The sequence below is a fragment of the Carassius carassius genome, chromosome 8 (assembly GCF_963082965.1).
Source record: "Carassius carassius chromosome 8, fCarCar2.1, whole genome shotgun sequence".
Lineage (NCBI taxonomy): Eukaryota > Metazoa > Chordata > Actinopteri > Cypriniformes > Cyprinidae > Carassius > Carassius carassius.
This window is the reverse complement of record NC_081762.1, coordinates 30603125-30618817: the sequence shown is the minus strand read 5'-3', so window position 1 is coordinate 30618817 and position 15693 is coordinate 30603125. Positions and strand designations below refer to the sequence as shown.

The window sequence follows — 15693 nt, the reverse complement described above, 5'->3', positions numbered from 1 at the left end:
TTATTTTTTACTTCTCTTTCCTTTTTTGTCCACCCATGTAATACAACTTTAATGTAGACACTTCATCCCTTGCTTCCACTCCCACTGCACTGGGCTCATAGAATTTTCTCCCCTTTCACACAAACATCCAAAATGCAAAAACCTATTATAGATCTTGATTCAAACTTTATTGATACTATTTTCCTAAACTCATTCACACGTTCTACACTCTTTATTGAGCCAGAGTGCTTATTCGTGCATACTTTTTCCCTTTATCTAAGGGATAATCAGTCATTAATTGTCCTTTTATTATCAAGGCTCATCATACATTCATCCCTCTCAAGTGGATACTAATTGAGTCCAATTCTACCAGGTCACACCGAAGTGACGGTCCAGGAACGGTGCTCAACTTTTACCCACCCAATACGGAATTTATTTGTTCATTCATTCATCATCGTTCACACATTCATTCATCCGGACACCGTTACATCCACACAACAAAACACCGCTCTTCCCTAGTGCGTCTTTAAGGGTCCACCCATTGCTTATGAAATAATGAACTTGAGCAAAAAAAGAAGCGATATGTGAACGGCCCCTTCATCTGTCAAAATGTTTACTTTCGGCTAACGGTTAAACGGTCAATATGAGCATCCCTAACTGGCATATACACATAACATACAAACATACAAAATTAATTAATTTTAAGCCACACAAAGTCAACATGTTGGTATTTCTTGCTCGGAATTTGACATAAAATAGAATAAAAGTTTACTGATCTTGGAAAAGGTGTACCTGTGTTATTATGCCATTATCATTATATGTTGAAACATTATATAGTGAAACTGTTCTTAGAACGACAATATTATAATTTATTGCGATCATTTCTTGGACAATTTTTCATCAAGCAAGTTTGTCACAAGTTCATGACAGGCCTAGAGAGATCCTTTAATATTGATTTTTCCTCTGAAACACAAAAATAAAAAATTGAAATTTGATATTTTATGTTTTGAGAATGGTCAACCATTCTCAATTCTGCAGATATTGTTGCTTCTGGTTTATGCATTGTAAATCATGTGTTTTTATTTCCATACTCTTTATTGCTTAAGCTTTAACCCTTTTTCATATGCCGACAGAAAGTCTACAAAATGATGTTGTCTCCCAAAAACTCAAGTCCATAACACATGTTTTTCCCAAATCTAAATAGCCTTTAAAACACGGTCATTGACAGATACTTTTCTGATGTCTGGACTCTGTTTGGGATTAAGACAAACAAAGAGATGGTTCAATATATTGGTAATGAATACATTCTGTGAAAATGTATATTTATGATTTTGATTGAGAATGTCATGTCAGTAGCGTTGACATCAACAATGAAACAAAAAATAATAGGGCCAACATGTTTCTTATTACTGCAATATATTTTTACATCTGTATTGCGAAAAACGACTGCACCCTTACAATTAAAACTGAAAATTAGTAGAAAGTCACAGTCCAAAAAGTTATTTTTAATTTTGTGATATACTGCTGATGAAAAAAAAGCCCAAAGCCAAAACAGGTTAGGTGTGTAGTAATCCAAAATAGCCAAGAAAGGCCCATAAGGTTGACTAAAGCACAAAATATCCTTTACACTTTGACCTGAAACATTAGCCTTTTTTTTCCCTACTTTTTCAGTTAAACTATAGTTTCATCTTTATATTTTGCCTGGTGTGTGTGTGTGTGTGGTGTGTGTGTGTGTGTGTGTGTGTGTGTGTGTGTGTGTGTGTGTGTGTGTGTGTGTGTGTGTGTGTGTGTGTAGGTGGACTAAAGCTCATGAGCTTCTTGTGCAGCAGAAGATCATTAAGGATGACTTGGCTCTAGTTGTGAGAGAGTCTGAAGCCATGCTGAGGTAGGATGATTAACAAAGCTAATTTGTGTTGTAGTGGGTTATAATATCGCTAATAATCATGGTTTGATCATGTGTTTATCAGGGAAGGATACCAGCAGTTCTTTGATCATCTCCATCAGTTGTCCGTTCCTCTGCTGATCTTTTCTGCTGGAGTTGGGGATGTGTTAGAGGAAGTGATCAGACAAGCTGGTGTGTTCCATCCTAATGTTAAGGTCTTCTCCAATTACATGGACTTTGACGAGTCTGTAAGTTTCTTTACAAACATCCATCATGTGTTTGTCAAAATAATTAATTAATATGGATCAATTGATTTTTAATACATTTCTTGTTCAGTTTTCATTTCTATTTTTGGCTGTTTAATTCCTAATATTGAATAGTCATTTATATGTTGTGCAGACCTAACAATTTGTGAGACCACAAATACCACAAATAGTTAAAAAATATAGTGACGTGACATTCAGCCAAGTATGGTGACCCATACTCAGAATTTGTGCTCTGCATTTAACCCATCCGAAGTGCACACACACAGAGCAGTGAACACACACACACACACTGTGAACACACACCCGGAGCAGTGGTTTAACAATGAACTAATGAAAGCTTAATTAATGGGTTGGATGTTTCTAAAAAATAAAAATAAAAAACTAAAACATCAATAACTTGTTAAATGCACAGAGCATTTTTAAAAATATAATATAGCTTCCGCTAACTGTTGTACAAGCATTTCCGAGAGAGTTTCATTCCAGCAGATGACGAAGGACGAAGGCGTTGTGTAAGATCCGGTAAGAATATACTAGTCTCACGAAAACAAAGTTTTGTCTACAGCAAAGTAAAACCAGTTTCCTCTCGGCTTATCGAAATCCTCTGATATTTTTCTATACAAATCCTTGTTTTGTACTTCTAATTCGTGACCGGTGTTTTGTTCTGCTCTTTCCACTGTGCATCAGCGTGAACTCTCTTGTGAACACAAGTTACGACAGTTACCAGAAGCTAGAGATTACGGTTAATAAAGTTTTCAATATTGATATTTTTCTTGCATCGGTTCACCTCAGAAGGTCTATATTCACTCCCTGGAGCCATGTGGAGGACTTTTTTATATGATGGATAAATGCACTTTATTTTGCTTCAAAATCTTGACCACTTTTCACTGCCGTTATAAAAAAAATAATTGAATAAATACGTGATTTAAAAGTTAAATGTGTATTTACAACACACTCTTCCAAGCAAGGTCCTTTTTATTCCTGTCTCTATAGAAATATGAACTTGTCATATAGCTCCGGGTGAGTGCTCACTGACAACATCAGTCGTTCCTCCATGTTGAATGAGTGAGTCCTGAGCAGGCTCCTGATTGTTTAATGTGGCGTGAATTGACGCGAAGTTTACATTTTTCAACTCGGACATCTGACGTTAATTTGCGAAGCTCCAATCGCGCATATCTTGCCAGACGCTCAATTTCCGTCATTCGCGTGAACTAGACCCAAGAATGAGGTGAATTTGAGGTAGGAATGTAGATTAATAAAATGCAAACAGCTGCAAATAATGTTGAGAAGTAGTCTTATAAATGGTGTTTAAAATTTTGTGTATATATATATATATATATACAGGTCCTTCTCAAAAAATTAGCATATTGTGATAAAGTTCATTATTTTCCATAATGTAATGATAAAAATTTAACTTTCATATATTTTAGAATCATTGCACACCAACTGAAATATTTCAGGTCTTTTATTGTTTTAATACTGATGATTTTGGCATACAGCTCATGAAAACCCAAAATTCCTGTCTCAAATAATTAGCATATCATGAAAAGGTTCTCTAAACAAGCTATTAACCTAATCATCTGAATCAACTAATTAACTCTAAACACCTGCAAAAGATTCCTGAGGCTTTTAAAAACTCCCAGCCTGGTTCATTACTCAAAACCGCAATCATGGGTAAGACTGCTGTCCAGAAGGCCATCATTGACACCCTCAAGCGAGAGGGTAAGACACAGAAAGAAATTTCTGAACGAACAGGCTGTTCCCAGAGTGCTGTATCAAGGCACCTCAGTGGGAAGTCTGTGGGAAGGAAAAAGTGTGGCAAAAAACGCTGCACAACGAGAAGAGGTGACCGGACCCTGAGGAAGATTGTGGAGAAGGACCGATTCCAGACCTTGGGGGACCTGCGGAAGCAGTGGACTGAGTCTGGAGTAGAAACATCCAGAGCCACCGTGCACAGCCGTGTGCAGGAAATGGGCTACAGGTGCCGCATTCCCCAGGTCAAGCCACTTTTGAACCAGAAACACAGAACCTGGGCTACAGAGAAGCAGCACTGGACTTTTGGACAAATTTTGCATGTCATTCGGAAATCAAGGTGCCAGAGTCTGGAGGAAGACTGGGGAGAAGGAAATGCCAAAATGCCTGAAGTCCAGTGTCAAGTACCCACAGTCAGTGATGGTCTGGGGTGCCATGTCAGCTGCTGGTGTTGGTCCACTGTGTTTTATCAAGGGCAGGGTCAATGCAGCTAGCTATCAGGAGATTTTGGAGCACTTCATGCTTCCATCTGCTGAAAAGCTTTATGGAGATGAAGATTTCATTTTTCAGCACGACCTGGCACCTGCTCACAGTGCCACAGTGCCACTGGTAAATGGTTTACTGACCATGGTATTACTGTGCTCCATTGGCCTGCCAACTCTCCTGACCTGAACCCCATAGAGAATCTGTGGGATATTGTGAAGAGAAAGTTGAGAGACTCAAGACCCAACACGCTGGATGAGCTTAAGGCCGCTATCGAAGCATCCTGGGCAGTGTTGTGCATGAACGCATTCAATGAACGACGTTCACTGAACGCGTTCATATTTTCGCCGAACGCTGAACTGAACGAATTACTTTTCATACAATGAACGTGAACGAGAGCGGCGCTCACTCTGGCAGGAATGAACAGCACGCGCAGTTCACGTTCACGCTCAATTGAAAAGACAGGTTTTACCAGGGCTTAATTTGAGCCGGAACATGTTCCGTCACCTCCGACATTGGATCCGGCACCTCCTGTGTCACTAAAATTAATTGCCTAAATGAAAAAAAAATACTGTTTGTGTAGTGTTCAATGTTTGTGACACATGACTTGCGCGCTTGTTGTACTAGTTGAGATTGCTGTTAGCCTCGATCGTTTCACGCAGGGGGAAAATGACAAAAAGACAGGAAAGTTTGCTTAGCTTTTTCAAATACACTGGAACGTCAGATCCCAAACAAGCAAAAATCGTTTCCGCTGATCAAAAAGGAGACCACAGTGGACACAGTAGCCTAGTATCGATATCTCGTTATTTCGACATAATAAGGGGACATTCTAATCTGCATTAAGCCACATTAAGCGTTCTTATAATGGTTTTCTATGGGAGGAAAATGCTTAACCGCTCATCTGATTTTTTGTACATAGCATAGCCTATTTGTTAGGATTTTAGTATCATAATGATTAGGCTAATAAATGCACGCACAATTATTTGTGAACTTGATTTGAACAAATGCCTTTAAACTTGTGTGTGCAAAATTCAGAATTAAATTAATGTGCAGAAATTTGTACAAATAGAGAGTAGGCTATGTAGGCATACTATACTGTTGTAGCCATTAAAAAAGCGCGTTTCATATTTGTTAAAATATTATAATGTTATTTTTTTTTCCATTTATGTTGATTTATGAAAAGTGAACAGCACGACCGAGTAAGATAGGATGCGCAATATGAGACATGGAGTGGGTCCGACATGATTTTGACCGTTGAAGTTGTTATAGAAAGCCTTTCTTTAAAGTGAATTTCGTTTTGTATAAATTGTATCTTAATTTTAATCAACTTTTCATCAACCAATTGCCTGTATTAATGAATAGGCCGACGAAACAAATATAACGGAGGTGCCCGTGCGCTCACTTGCATTGCACGTCAACTAGAGCACATCCTAACTTAACGAAACTCAGTGTATGCCTCACACAGACATGACAAATACATCAAATACACAAAGCTTGAAATGTATAAATAATTGTCTCTTGTTTATTGGTACAATAATTTTGATTAGTTTTGGAGTGGCAGTGATTTGCAGCTGGTAATGGATGGTAAAGAGGTTCTATTGAGTAAGATAGTGGCCTATCTTAAAAAGAATTTAACAAATGAACGTGAACTAGTTCGTTTTTAGATATGTGAACTTAGTTAATTTTTTTTTTAAAATGAACTATGAACATGAACTAGTTCATTATCATCTGTGTGAACTGAACTTTGTGCTAGTTCTTTTTAAGTATGAACTGGCACAACACTGATCCTGGGCCTCCATAACACCTCAGCAGTGCCACAGGCTGATTGCCTCCATGCCACGCCGCATTGAAGCAGTCATTTCTGCAAAAGGATTCCTGACCAAGTATTGAGTGCATAACTGAACATAATTATTTGAAGGTTGACTTTTTTTGTATTAAAAACACTTTTCTTTTATTGGTCGGATGAAATATGCTAATTTTTTGAGACTTTTTGAGATTTTGGGTTTTCATGAGCTGTATGCCAAAATCATCAGTATTAAAACAATAAAAGACCTGAAATATTTCAGTTGGTGTGCAATGAATCTAAAATATATGAAAGTTTAATTTATCATTACATTATGGAAAATAATGAACTTTATCACAATATGCTAATTTTTTTTAGAAGGACCTTTATGTATGTGTATATATATATATATATATATATAATATATATATATATATATATATATATATATATATATATATATATATATATATATAATAAAGATATATATAATAAAGATTCAGAAAAGGTTAAAGTGATAAGATTTATAGGTATGTGGAATACACATAAAATAGATGGAGGATGAATGTAATAAGATTTTAAATGAGATGAGGTGTATTTCTGTGTGTGAATGGGGAGCTGATCGACTGGCATTAAAAACTATTTATTCGACAATGATAAAAGCAGTTTTAGATTATGGCTGTATGACATAAGGTTCAGCTACTTAGTCACAATTAGGAAAATTAGAGAGAATTCAAGCACAATCTTTGAGAATTTACTGTGGAGCTTATCCTTCTCCAGTTCCAGCGTTACGGGTAGAGATCTGGGAGATGACAGTTAAATTAAGAAGAAAGCAACTGATACTGACATATTGGGCAAACCTTAAAGGTCACAAAGATAGTCACCCGACAAAAGGTATAATTGAGGCATGTTGGGAACACTGGTAAAGGAAAGTTAACAGTTTTGGATTGATCATTAAGCACTTTGTGCAGGACATGAAATTAAATGAGTTCAGTGTCATTCCAGCAATATTACCAGCAAAGCCAATATGGATTTAAACAGAGGTGTGACATGTATTCTTTTCAGCTTATTAAAAATTAATCTTGCCTGCGCGTTCTGGGTTAATTGTAAAGGTTTGATAGAATTGGCTGGAAGACCTCCCAAGAGGGCATAGCAATAGTCCAGCCTGGACAGAACAAGAGCTTGAACAAGGAGTTGTGCAGCATGTTCCCAAAGAAAGGGCTTGATCTTCTTGATGTTGAATAAAGCAAATCTGCAGGATCAGACAGTTTTGGCAATGTGGTCTGAGAAAGTCAGCTGATCATCAATCATAACTCCAAGGCTTCTGGCTGTTTTTGAAGGAGTTATGGTTGATGTACCTAACTTGATTGTGAAATTGTGATGAAACGATGGGTTTGCTGGAATCATAAGCAGTTCTATCTTGGCAAGGTTGAGTTGAAGGTGATGGTCCTTCATCCAGTAAGAAATGTCTTTTAGACAAGCTGAGATGCGAGTAGGTACCGCATTGTATCAGGGAATGAAGCAAGGAATGAAGCAGCAGACAAATGAGCAAAACAAGGACAATATAGATATGGAAATAATGTATAGCAAAGCAGAACTCAAATCAATAATAAAAAATGAGATAAATAAAAACTGGCAATCTTATTGGGATAATGAGCAAAATGGAAGGCATCTACACTTAATACAACCATTGTTCGAAAGAGGAAGGAATTCAAGTGAGAGAAGGAAAGAAGACCGTATTATCTCTGGTTTAAGACTTAGACACACGTTTTTATTCAACAATACATATAATAGGAAAACACCCTACATGATTGTGTGATTGGTGTGGTATTAAAGAAACTGTAATAGATATCCAGATGAAAGAGGTAAGGCAAGGCAAGTTTATTTATATAGCACATTTTGTACACATTGGTAATTCAAAGTGCTTTACATAAAAGAAAGTAAAATAATCATGAAGAAAAATAATCACAAAAATAAAACAATTTAAAAACTTTGAAAATGATAAAAAAAAACTTAATAAAAATTAATTTAAAACATTTAATGATGTTCATTCTTAACTTTTGAGTTAAAGGAGTCAAGGAGAATCTCAACAGAGCCTGCAGAAATGTTTGGTGTTAAAGATATTGCCTCCATAAACAGCACATTAGTGTTCTCATTAATGCATCTCCTTCTGACAGAGACAGATCTAGATTCAGTGGTAGCAGAGATCAGTATATCAAAGAAAATACACAAGTGATCAGATAGTGCTACATCCTTAATAACAATGGATGAAATGTTTAGAGCCCTACTGATGATTAAGTCTAGAGTGTGTCCACCTTTGTGTGTATAAATGTCAAGCCTGTGCCTGAACCTGTGATAACATTTTCTCTAATCTACATGGTATTAAACCATATTTTAGATTTGACACATTTAAAAGGTGTGCAGTATTATTTATATTATATTATACGTTATATTCAAAAGAAATTGTGGTTTACTTTGCATCGGAGCATTAAAAGTGGTAGCCTATTTTAGGGGGTTGGCTACATGGATTAATGTGCAAAATATCAATATTTTTATATATTATGCCTATAGCCTATTTTAATTTATATTTTCAATATAAATATATTTTGTTGTTTTCATAAGGATTACTTTATCACAGAATATCTGTTTTCGGCGGCACTTGTTTAGTTTAACCCTTGTGGGTTGTTGGGGACGTTTTCGTCCCCTCGGGGGGTTAAAGTTGAGTATTATTTTGGCCACAACTTTCTCTGTGTTTGAGCTAATGGAATGATTTTTGGTGACAAATCTTATTTTGACCCATATTTTGGGAAAATGCTTTGAAATTTTTCAAAAACTCAACGGTACACTGTAGGCAAATTCACTACCCTTTCGGGATGTTCGTGGATGAAAACATCCACTAAATTAAACTGCTGTAAAAATGTATCAGATAAATATTTTTTTCAAATTTTTTTTGCATAAATCTATTAATCAGCCTCAGTCCTGATCAAAACTACCAAATTTTTAAAAAAATTCCAAGATTTTAACTTTTTAATTACCAAATTCATAAATGATGTCACTGATTTGGGGAAAAAAACACAAAATTACATATTTTCAATTTAAAAAGTGATTGTGGACTGGATTGTATTTTACCTTTTATCACAGTCTTGGGCATGTCAAAGATTAGTAACAAGATTGGCTTTGATGCATTGTTAGTTTTTGTGCAGAATTAGATTTAAATTTTTTCTCCCTAATTAGCTGTTGGTGGCTGTTTTTGCCCCATTGACTTCCATTATAACGACATTTTTTGATTGCAAAGCCATGACACCATATAATCATGCATTCTTGATTGTTTGTGGTTTTCACTTTTGGGAAGAGGTAAAAAAAAATATTTTTACAGTTGATCACTAGGTGGGACCATTAACCCTTTAAATAGGCCTGTGCAAAAAAAGGCTTAGTTTCTGGCTTGTATATGGAGTTATATGGAGTATAACAGCAAATTATAGTGTTTGTGTGTGTGTGAGATTCTTGATTGTTGGTGGTTTTTCCTGTTGGGAAGAGGTACCATTTGTTATTTTTTACAGTTGATCACTAGGTGGGACCATTAACCCTTTAGATAGGCCTGTGCAAAAAAAGGCATAGTTTCTGACTTGTATGGGGTTATATGGAGTATAATAGCAAATTATAGTGTGTGTGTATGTGTGATAGAGAGAGAGAGAGAAAGAGAGGGTGTGAGAGAGACCTTTGTGCACTTACCTTGATGTACAGTATTTGAAAAAAATCAAAATATGCACCTCATGCTCTCGGAACTACATGGAATAAACAATAAAAAAAGAAGTGTGTTTATGCACCTGCTTCCTTTTGATGGTGAAAAGTACATATGGCCTATAATTGAAATGCTCCTCTTTTCTTGATGGTAAAGCCAGTTTAAAACCTTAAAATCCTGTAAAAAAATATACTTTGCATCAAATTTATGAACATAATGTATTATGAACCAAAATGCAATACCAACTTCAAATAAGCTGCAGCTCGCTGGAGGGGTCACGCTACATAATCATTTCTATAAACTTTGGTACAAGTCAAGCCCTTTCTCGTGTTGCTTGCTGCTTTTCTCACCATTAAATATCCAGCACGATGGCATGCAAGTGTTTAAATCCACGTACTTTGCTTTTGTTTAGTCTATTCGCTTATTAAGTCTGACCAGAGGTGGGTAGAGTACCCAAAAACTGTACTCAAGTAAAAGTAAAAGTACTTCTAGAAATATTTACTCAAGTAAAAGTAAAAGTACTAGTCTTGAATAATTACTTGAGTAAGAGTAAAAGAGTATCGGATAAAAAATCTACTCAAGTAGTTAGTTACTAGTTACTTTTGGTCATATATACTGAGCCTATTTTTATTTAGATATATAGATAAAATGTATGTTATGTGTGTGTGTATAAATGTATATATTTCATCAGCCTTTACTCCAATTTATGTAATTTATTATAAAACCCTGTCTGTTTACTTAAGTAACAGATATAGGTATCATGCCATAACATATTTTTAATACGACTGACTTTATATTAAATGTGAATTTAACATTGAAAGTTAATGTGATATAAATATTGCTACTAATCTTTCATTGTTCAGAAAGAGAGCAAATAACATTTACATTATTAAAGATCATTTTCACTGACAGTCTAGATTTCAATCACTCTCAGAAACTCCCATTAAATCACTGAAACTGTTAACACTGTGAAATCAATATCTTATTTACAGATTCGTACACACATCTGCACTTTGTTGTTTCTGACGAGAGAATTCGCCAGAAAGAGGTATTCAGTCAGCGAGCGAGTGAAGGAAGCACCGGCATTTTAGCGATGACTCATCTGAACACCTCTGATTGGCCAATGCTTTAATAAGCTCAAAAGAATCATGTGTGATTTGTTATAATGTGCAGCGCTGTATAAACGCATCTATCTCTGGCTCAGCGCCAGCAAGCAATCACAGATCTGAATTTAGCAGCTGATGATATGTATTAAAATTAATAAAATCTTAATCGGCTATTTTTTGTCTTTTGGAAGCTGCATTCAACTTGACTCCCCTCTGTTATAAGCCACACACGTACAACAAACTAATGTCACAGTGGTATCGTGTACTGTAATCGAATGTAGCCCAAGTTATTACCTGTTAAACAGTAGACAGCACACGCGGTGTTCATCTAATAAGGATCTCCATCGCTAACAAATAATAGCCTTTGCAGATTTGCTTTCATTTCAGTGGAGTTCCATAGCCACGTTTTCAACGCTGCTGATGTTCTTAAATGTTAAAACTCTGAGTGAACCGCTTCAGATGCTCAGCGCGTGTGGCAGGGAACTGAACGACTCATTCAAACTGATTCATGAACCAATTCACTCGTTTGCCAATTGGTTTGATCAAGCCTTTGAACAGAATTGACTCAAAAGAATGAATCATTCACGAATGGGCATCGCTCATTGCCCAGAGAAAAGTAGACGGCGCGTTTGGAATAAACTGAAGCATTCATAACATTTATTGCATTAAGATAAAGTAACGAGAGGAGCGTCGCCCATAGTAACGAAGTAAAAGTACAGATTTTTCCCCAAAAAATTACTCAAGTAAGAGTATAAAGTACCCATCTTTAAATATACTCCGAAAAGTATTAGTTACCCCAAAAAATTACTCAAGTAAATGTAACGAAGTAAATGTAACTCGTTACTACCCACCTCTGAGTCTGACGTCACGTAGCAGCGCTTCCGTGTCCAAACGCTCTATCAGTTACCACGAGAAAACAACAAAAGGTGCTAATATAAACTGTGATAGAATACTAGTGAAAAGGTTATAACATTAACCTTTAACTCCATACTGAAGTTCCAGATAGCCAGACAATGAAAATATAAATATAAAAAAAATATCTTAAAATTATTTGTGTTTGGGACGCTGTGAGCACGGAGACTGTAGTGTATATCGTAAGTTTGAAAGCATTTAACTTAAATTATCAATATGAATAATCAGTGCTCATAAACGGCTGCTGAGGTCATATTCTCAAGTGAAGCGAGTTGAGGCCTGGACCCGGAAACAGCGCTTCTTACGTCATCACTTAACAACTGAATACTTTCACCACCATTAAAAGGCAGCAGGTGCATAAATACACTTTTGTTTACTCCATGTAGTTCTAAGAGCTGAGGTGTACATTGTGATTTTCTGAAATACATTAAGGTAAGTGCGCAAAGGTCTCTCTCACACACACTCTCTCTCTCTTTCTCACACACACACACACTTACACACTCAATATACTATGCTGTTATACTCCATATAGCTTCATATACAAGTCAGAAACTAAGCTTTTTTTGCACAGGCCTATCTAAATGGTTAATGGTCCCACCTAGTGATCAACTGTAAAAATAACAAATGTTACCTCTTCCCAACAGGGAAAACCACCAACAATCAACAATCTCACACACACACAAACACTATTATTTGCTGTTATACTCCATATAACTCCATATACAAGCCAGAAACTAAGCCTTTTTTTGCACAGACCTATCTAAAGGGTTAATGGTCCCACCTAGTGATCAACTGTAAAATTAACAAATTTTACCTCTTCCCAAAAGGGAAAACCACAAACAATCAAGAATGCATGATTACATGGTGTCATGGCTTTGCAATCAAAAAATGTCGTTATAATGGAAGTCAATGGGGCAAAAACAACCACCAACAACTAATTAGGGAGAAAAAAATTAAATCTAATGTTGCACAAAAACTAAAAATGCATCAAAGCCAATGTTGCTACTAAACTTTGACATGCCCAAGACTGTTATAAAAAGTTAAAAAAAAAAAATCCAGCCACAATTACTTTTATATTGAAAATAAGTCATTTTGTGTGTGTTTTTTTCCTCAAATCAGTGACATCATTTATGAACTTGGCAATTAAAGAGTTAAAATCTTGGATTTTTTAAAAACATTTGGTAGTTTTGATCAGGACTGAGGTTGATTGACAGATTTATGCAAAAAAAAAAAAAAAAAAATATGAATCTGATAAATTTTTACAGCAGTTTAATTGAGTGGATGTTTTCATCCCGAACAACTCCAAAGGGTAGTGAATTTGAACAATCCACAAGGGTTAAAAGTAGACATGTCAAGCTTTCTATAGATATCTCTCTCATGTATTTTTGTTGAGTATTCACAGAGTTACAGTTCATTTTAATGACGTGTTTGTAAATGAAGATCAGCGCAGACAAAGGCTGCAGACAGCACACCTTGTTTGTTATCTTTATTTTATAAGTTCACAAAGTTTGTTATTATGTCTGTATCCAAAAAAAAGTAGACCCTTTACAGATTCGATTGATGTATTGCTCTTATCTGTACGATTAAAACTGAAATTGTAATTTAAGTTCTTTTCGGGGTTATCAGGAGAAAATTACTCATAACGCGTATCCGCGTTAATCGACTCCAGAGGGTTAATAAAACAACATGCATTTTTGTTATTCGTTACCTGTCCTTTAACTTATTGGGGAAAAAACATTTGTCTGTAAACTGATTAAGAAATTGTTGCATGTTTAAATGTGAAGCTCTGTATAATTTCGTTCCCATTATTTAGGCCTAATTTGCCTAAAACAAGAAACGAATAAAATTAAACCGGCACGAGTAAATCTTTGAAACTCTAAAGAATTAATAAAACGTCCTCACGATTAAACTCATTATAATCTCATTATAATCAAAAACATTCACACGATGTAAAAAAAAAAGCTTTAGTAATTGACAACTAAAGTAATTTTAAAGGGAACCTTCTTTACTTGTTTTTAAAGTAGGGTAATATCATATAGCCTAAAAAAATCCCTGTTTATTTTAGAAATTTATGATTTAAACCGATTTTTAAATCAATATTCAAATGACGAAGAAATTTTACAAAACAAGTTTTAATATAGTTCTTTATCATCCATTTAGCAGTCAAATTTATAACTGCAACAAGATGATAAAAAAACAGTACTGTTATTACCTTAATGCTGGAAAGATGCTATTTTTTTTTATACTAGCCCATCATGCATCTAACCATCCACTCAGCTTTAAGAGCTGTTCAGATTAAAACTGCAACTGCAGTGAGTCAGTGTCATGGACGGAGGACCTGTTAATATATTTTCTAGTTTATATTTCCATCTCGTCATGCCGCTGGTTTAGATTTTTTTTTTTTTTTTCTTATAGAACTAATTTGTAAATAGAGCAGACACTTTCTGTGTCTACTCTGGACGCGAGAGTTGTCATCTGTGCCCCACAGCGAAAAAGTGTGTCTAAACTTGATGACATCACACTATAGTGTCAAATCATCTGAATGCAGTGTCAGAACATTTCATCATAAACAGAACGAGCATTAGTTCACTGATGGGGATCGAGTCCAGTGTATCCATCACTGTGTTCTGTTGTCTTTTGTTGGATCATTCCACTTGTGTCCAGTGTAGACCTGGCATGCGTTTTTTATTGTTTTATTTTACAACCCTGCTTGTTTTAATGTTTTTATTAAATATCTGTATTGACTGCATGGTCATATTATCGAATTATTTACTGCCATGCGACCTACAAAAGTAAAGCTTGGCGAGTCGATGAACGAGCATTGCTGCAGGTTGATTTTTGGCGGATGTGCTGTGCTTGTGCAGCCGCGATCGTCTTCATTTCGTTAGGTGAAACAATCTCTCTCACTCGCAGCAGAGTCTGTGAGCAGCAACAACTTCCCCTCCGCACGCACTGATACCAGAAACATAACATAGCATATAAAATAATAATAATAAAAAAATAACAGGAGAGTTTTAAAGTGGCTTAAGCTATTTTGTGAAAACTTTTTTCCCTATAGCCTATCACATGCCAAACTAATAACATTGTAAGCATTACATCTTTAATTGCTGCTTTCTGCTGTGAAAATTTTGTTTGTGATGAAAATAACAGTATATTTTTGTCCGTTTTTTTATCTAAACAGCTCGATTAACTTCAAGATTTCAAAATCAGATAGCATGCTGATAATGTAGCACTGTAAGATTACATTTGTTTGAACGCATTATTGCAAAAGCGATTGAGTGTGAATCTGTTTATATCATGCTTTAACTGGAAAATAATCAGTAAAAGAAACAGACAAACTCTTAACATCCCGCTGTACTCTTGCAGTCAACCTTCTGATCAAGCTAAATATGTTGGCTGTTGGCATGAATTTTACTCGTGATAAGAAGCTCATATTCAAGTGTTTGTGCAAAAATTATTAATGTGCATTAATGACAGGGAGGCGCCGTCTCATCACTTAAATTTTTCATGATAATGAATGTATAATTTTTTAATTAACATAATATCGTGGTGTCTCACATAGGTACATTAAAAATATATCTACTGAAAGCTTGAAATGTTTTTAAATGAAAAGGAATAGTGTAATGTGTGAATGTTGCATTTCTCTCGTCGGAGAGAGCCTGTGAATATAATCAAAACAACAGTCGTATATAAACCGGTTCAGCAAGTGAAAGCCTCATAAGACACTGTCCATATGAAAGAGCAATTCACACCTTTATCTCGACCCCCACAATCCATGAATAACTACCCAA

At 35.6% G+C, this 15693-nt stretch overlaps 1 protein-coding gene and 1 long non-coding RNA gene across 2 annotated transcripts in view; one reads left to right on the top strand and one right to left on the bottom strand.

Moving 5' to 3' along the window:
- Positions 1-15693, bottom strand: part of LOC132145718 (uncharacterized) — a 383521-nt gene that overhangs the window by 291953 nt on the left and 75875 nt on the right. The window lies entirely within an intron of this gene.
- LOC132145715 (cytosolic 5'-nucleotidase 3-like) overlaps positions 1-15693 on the top strand; it is a 62932-nt gene that overhangs the window by 39645 nt on the left and 7594 nt on the right. The window contains exons 6-7 of the mRNA XM_059556939.1: positions 1775-1864; positions 1947-2109. Coding sequence (XP_059412922.1) covers positions 1775-1864; positions 1947-2109 — 253 coding nt within the window. The remainder of the gene's footprint in view (positions 1-1774; positions 1865-1946; positions 2110-15693) is intronic.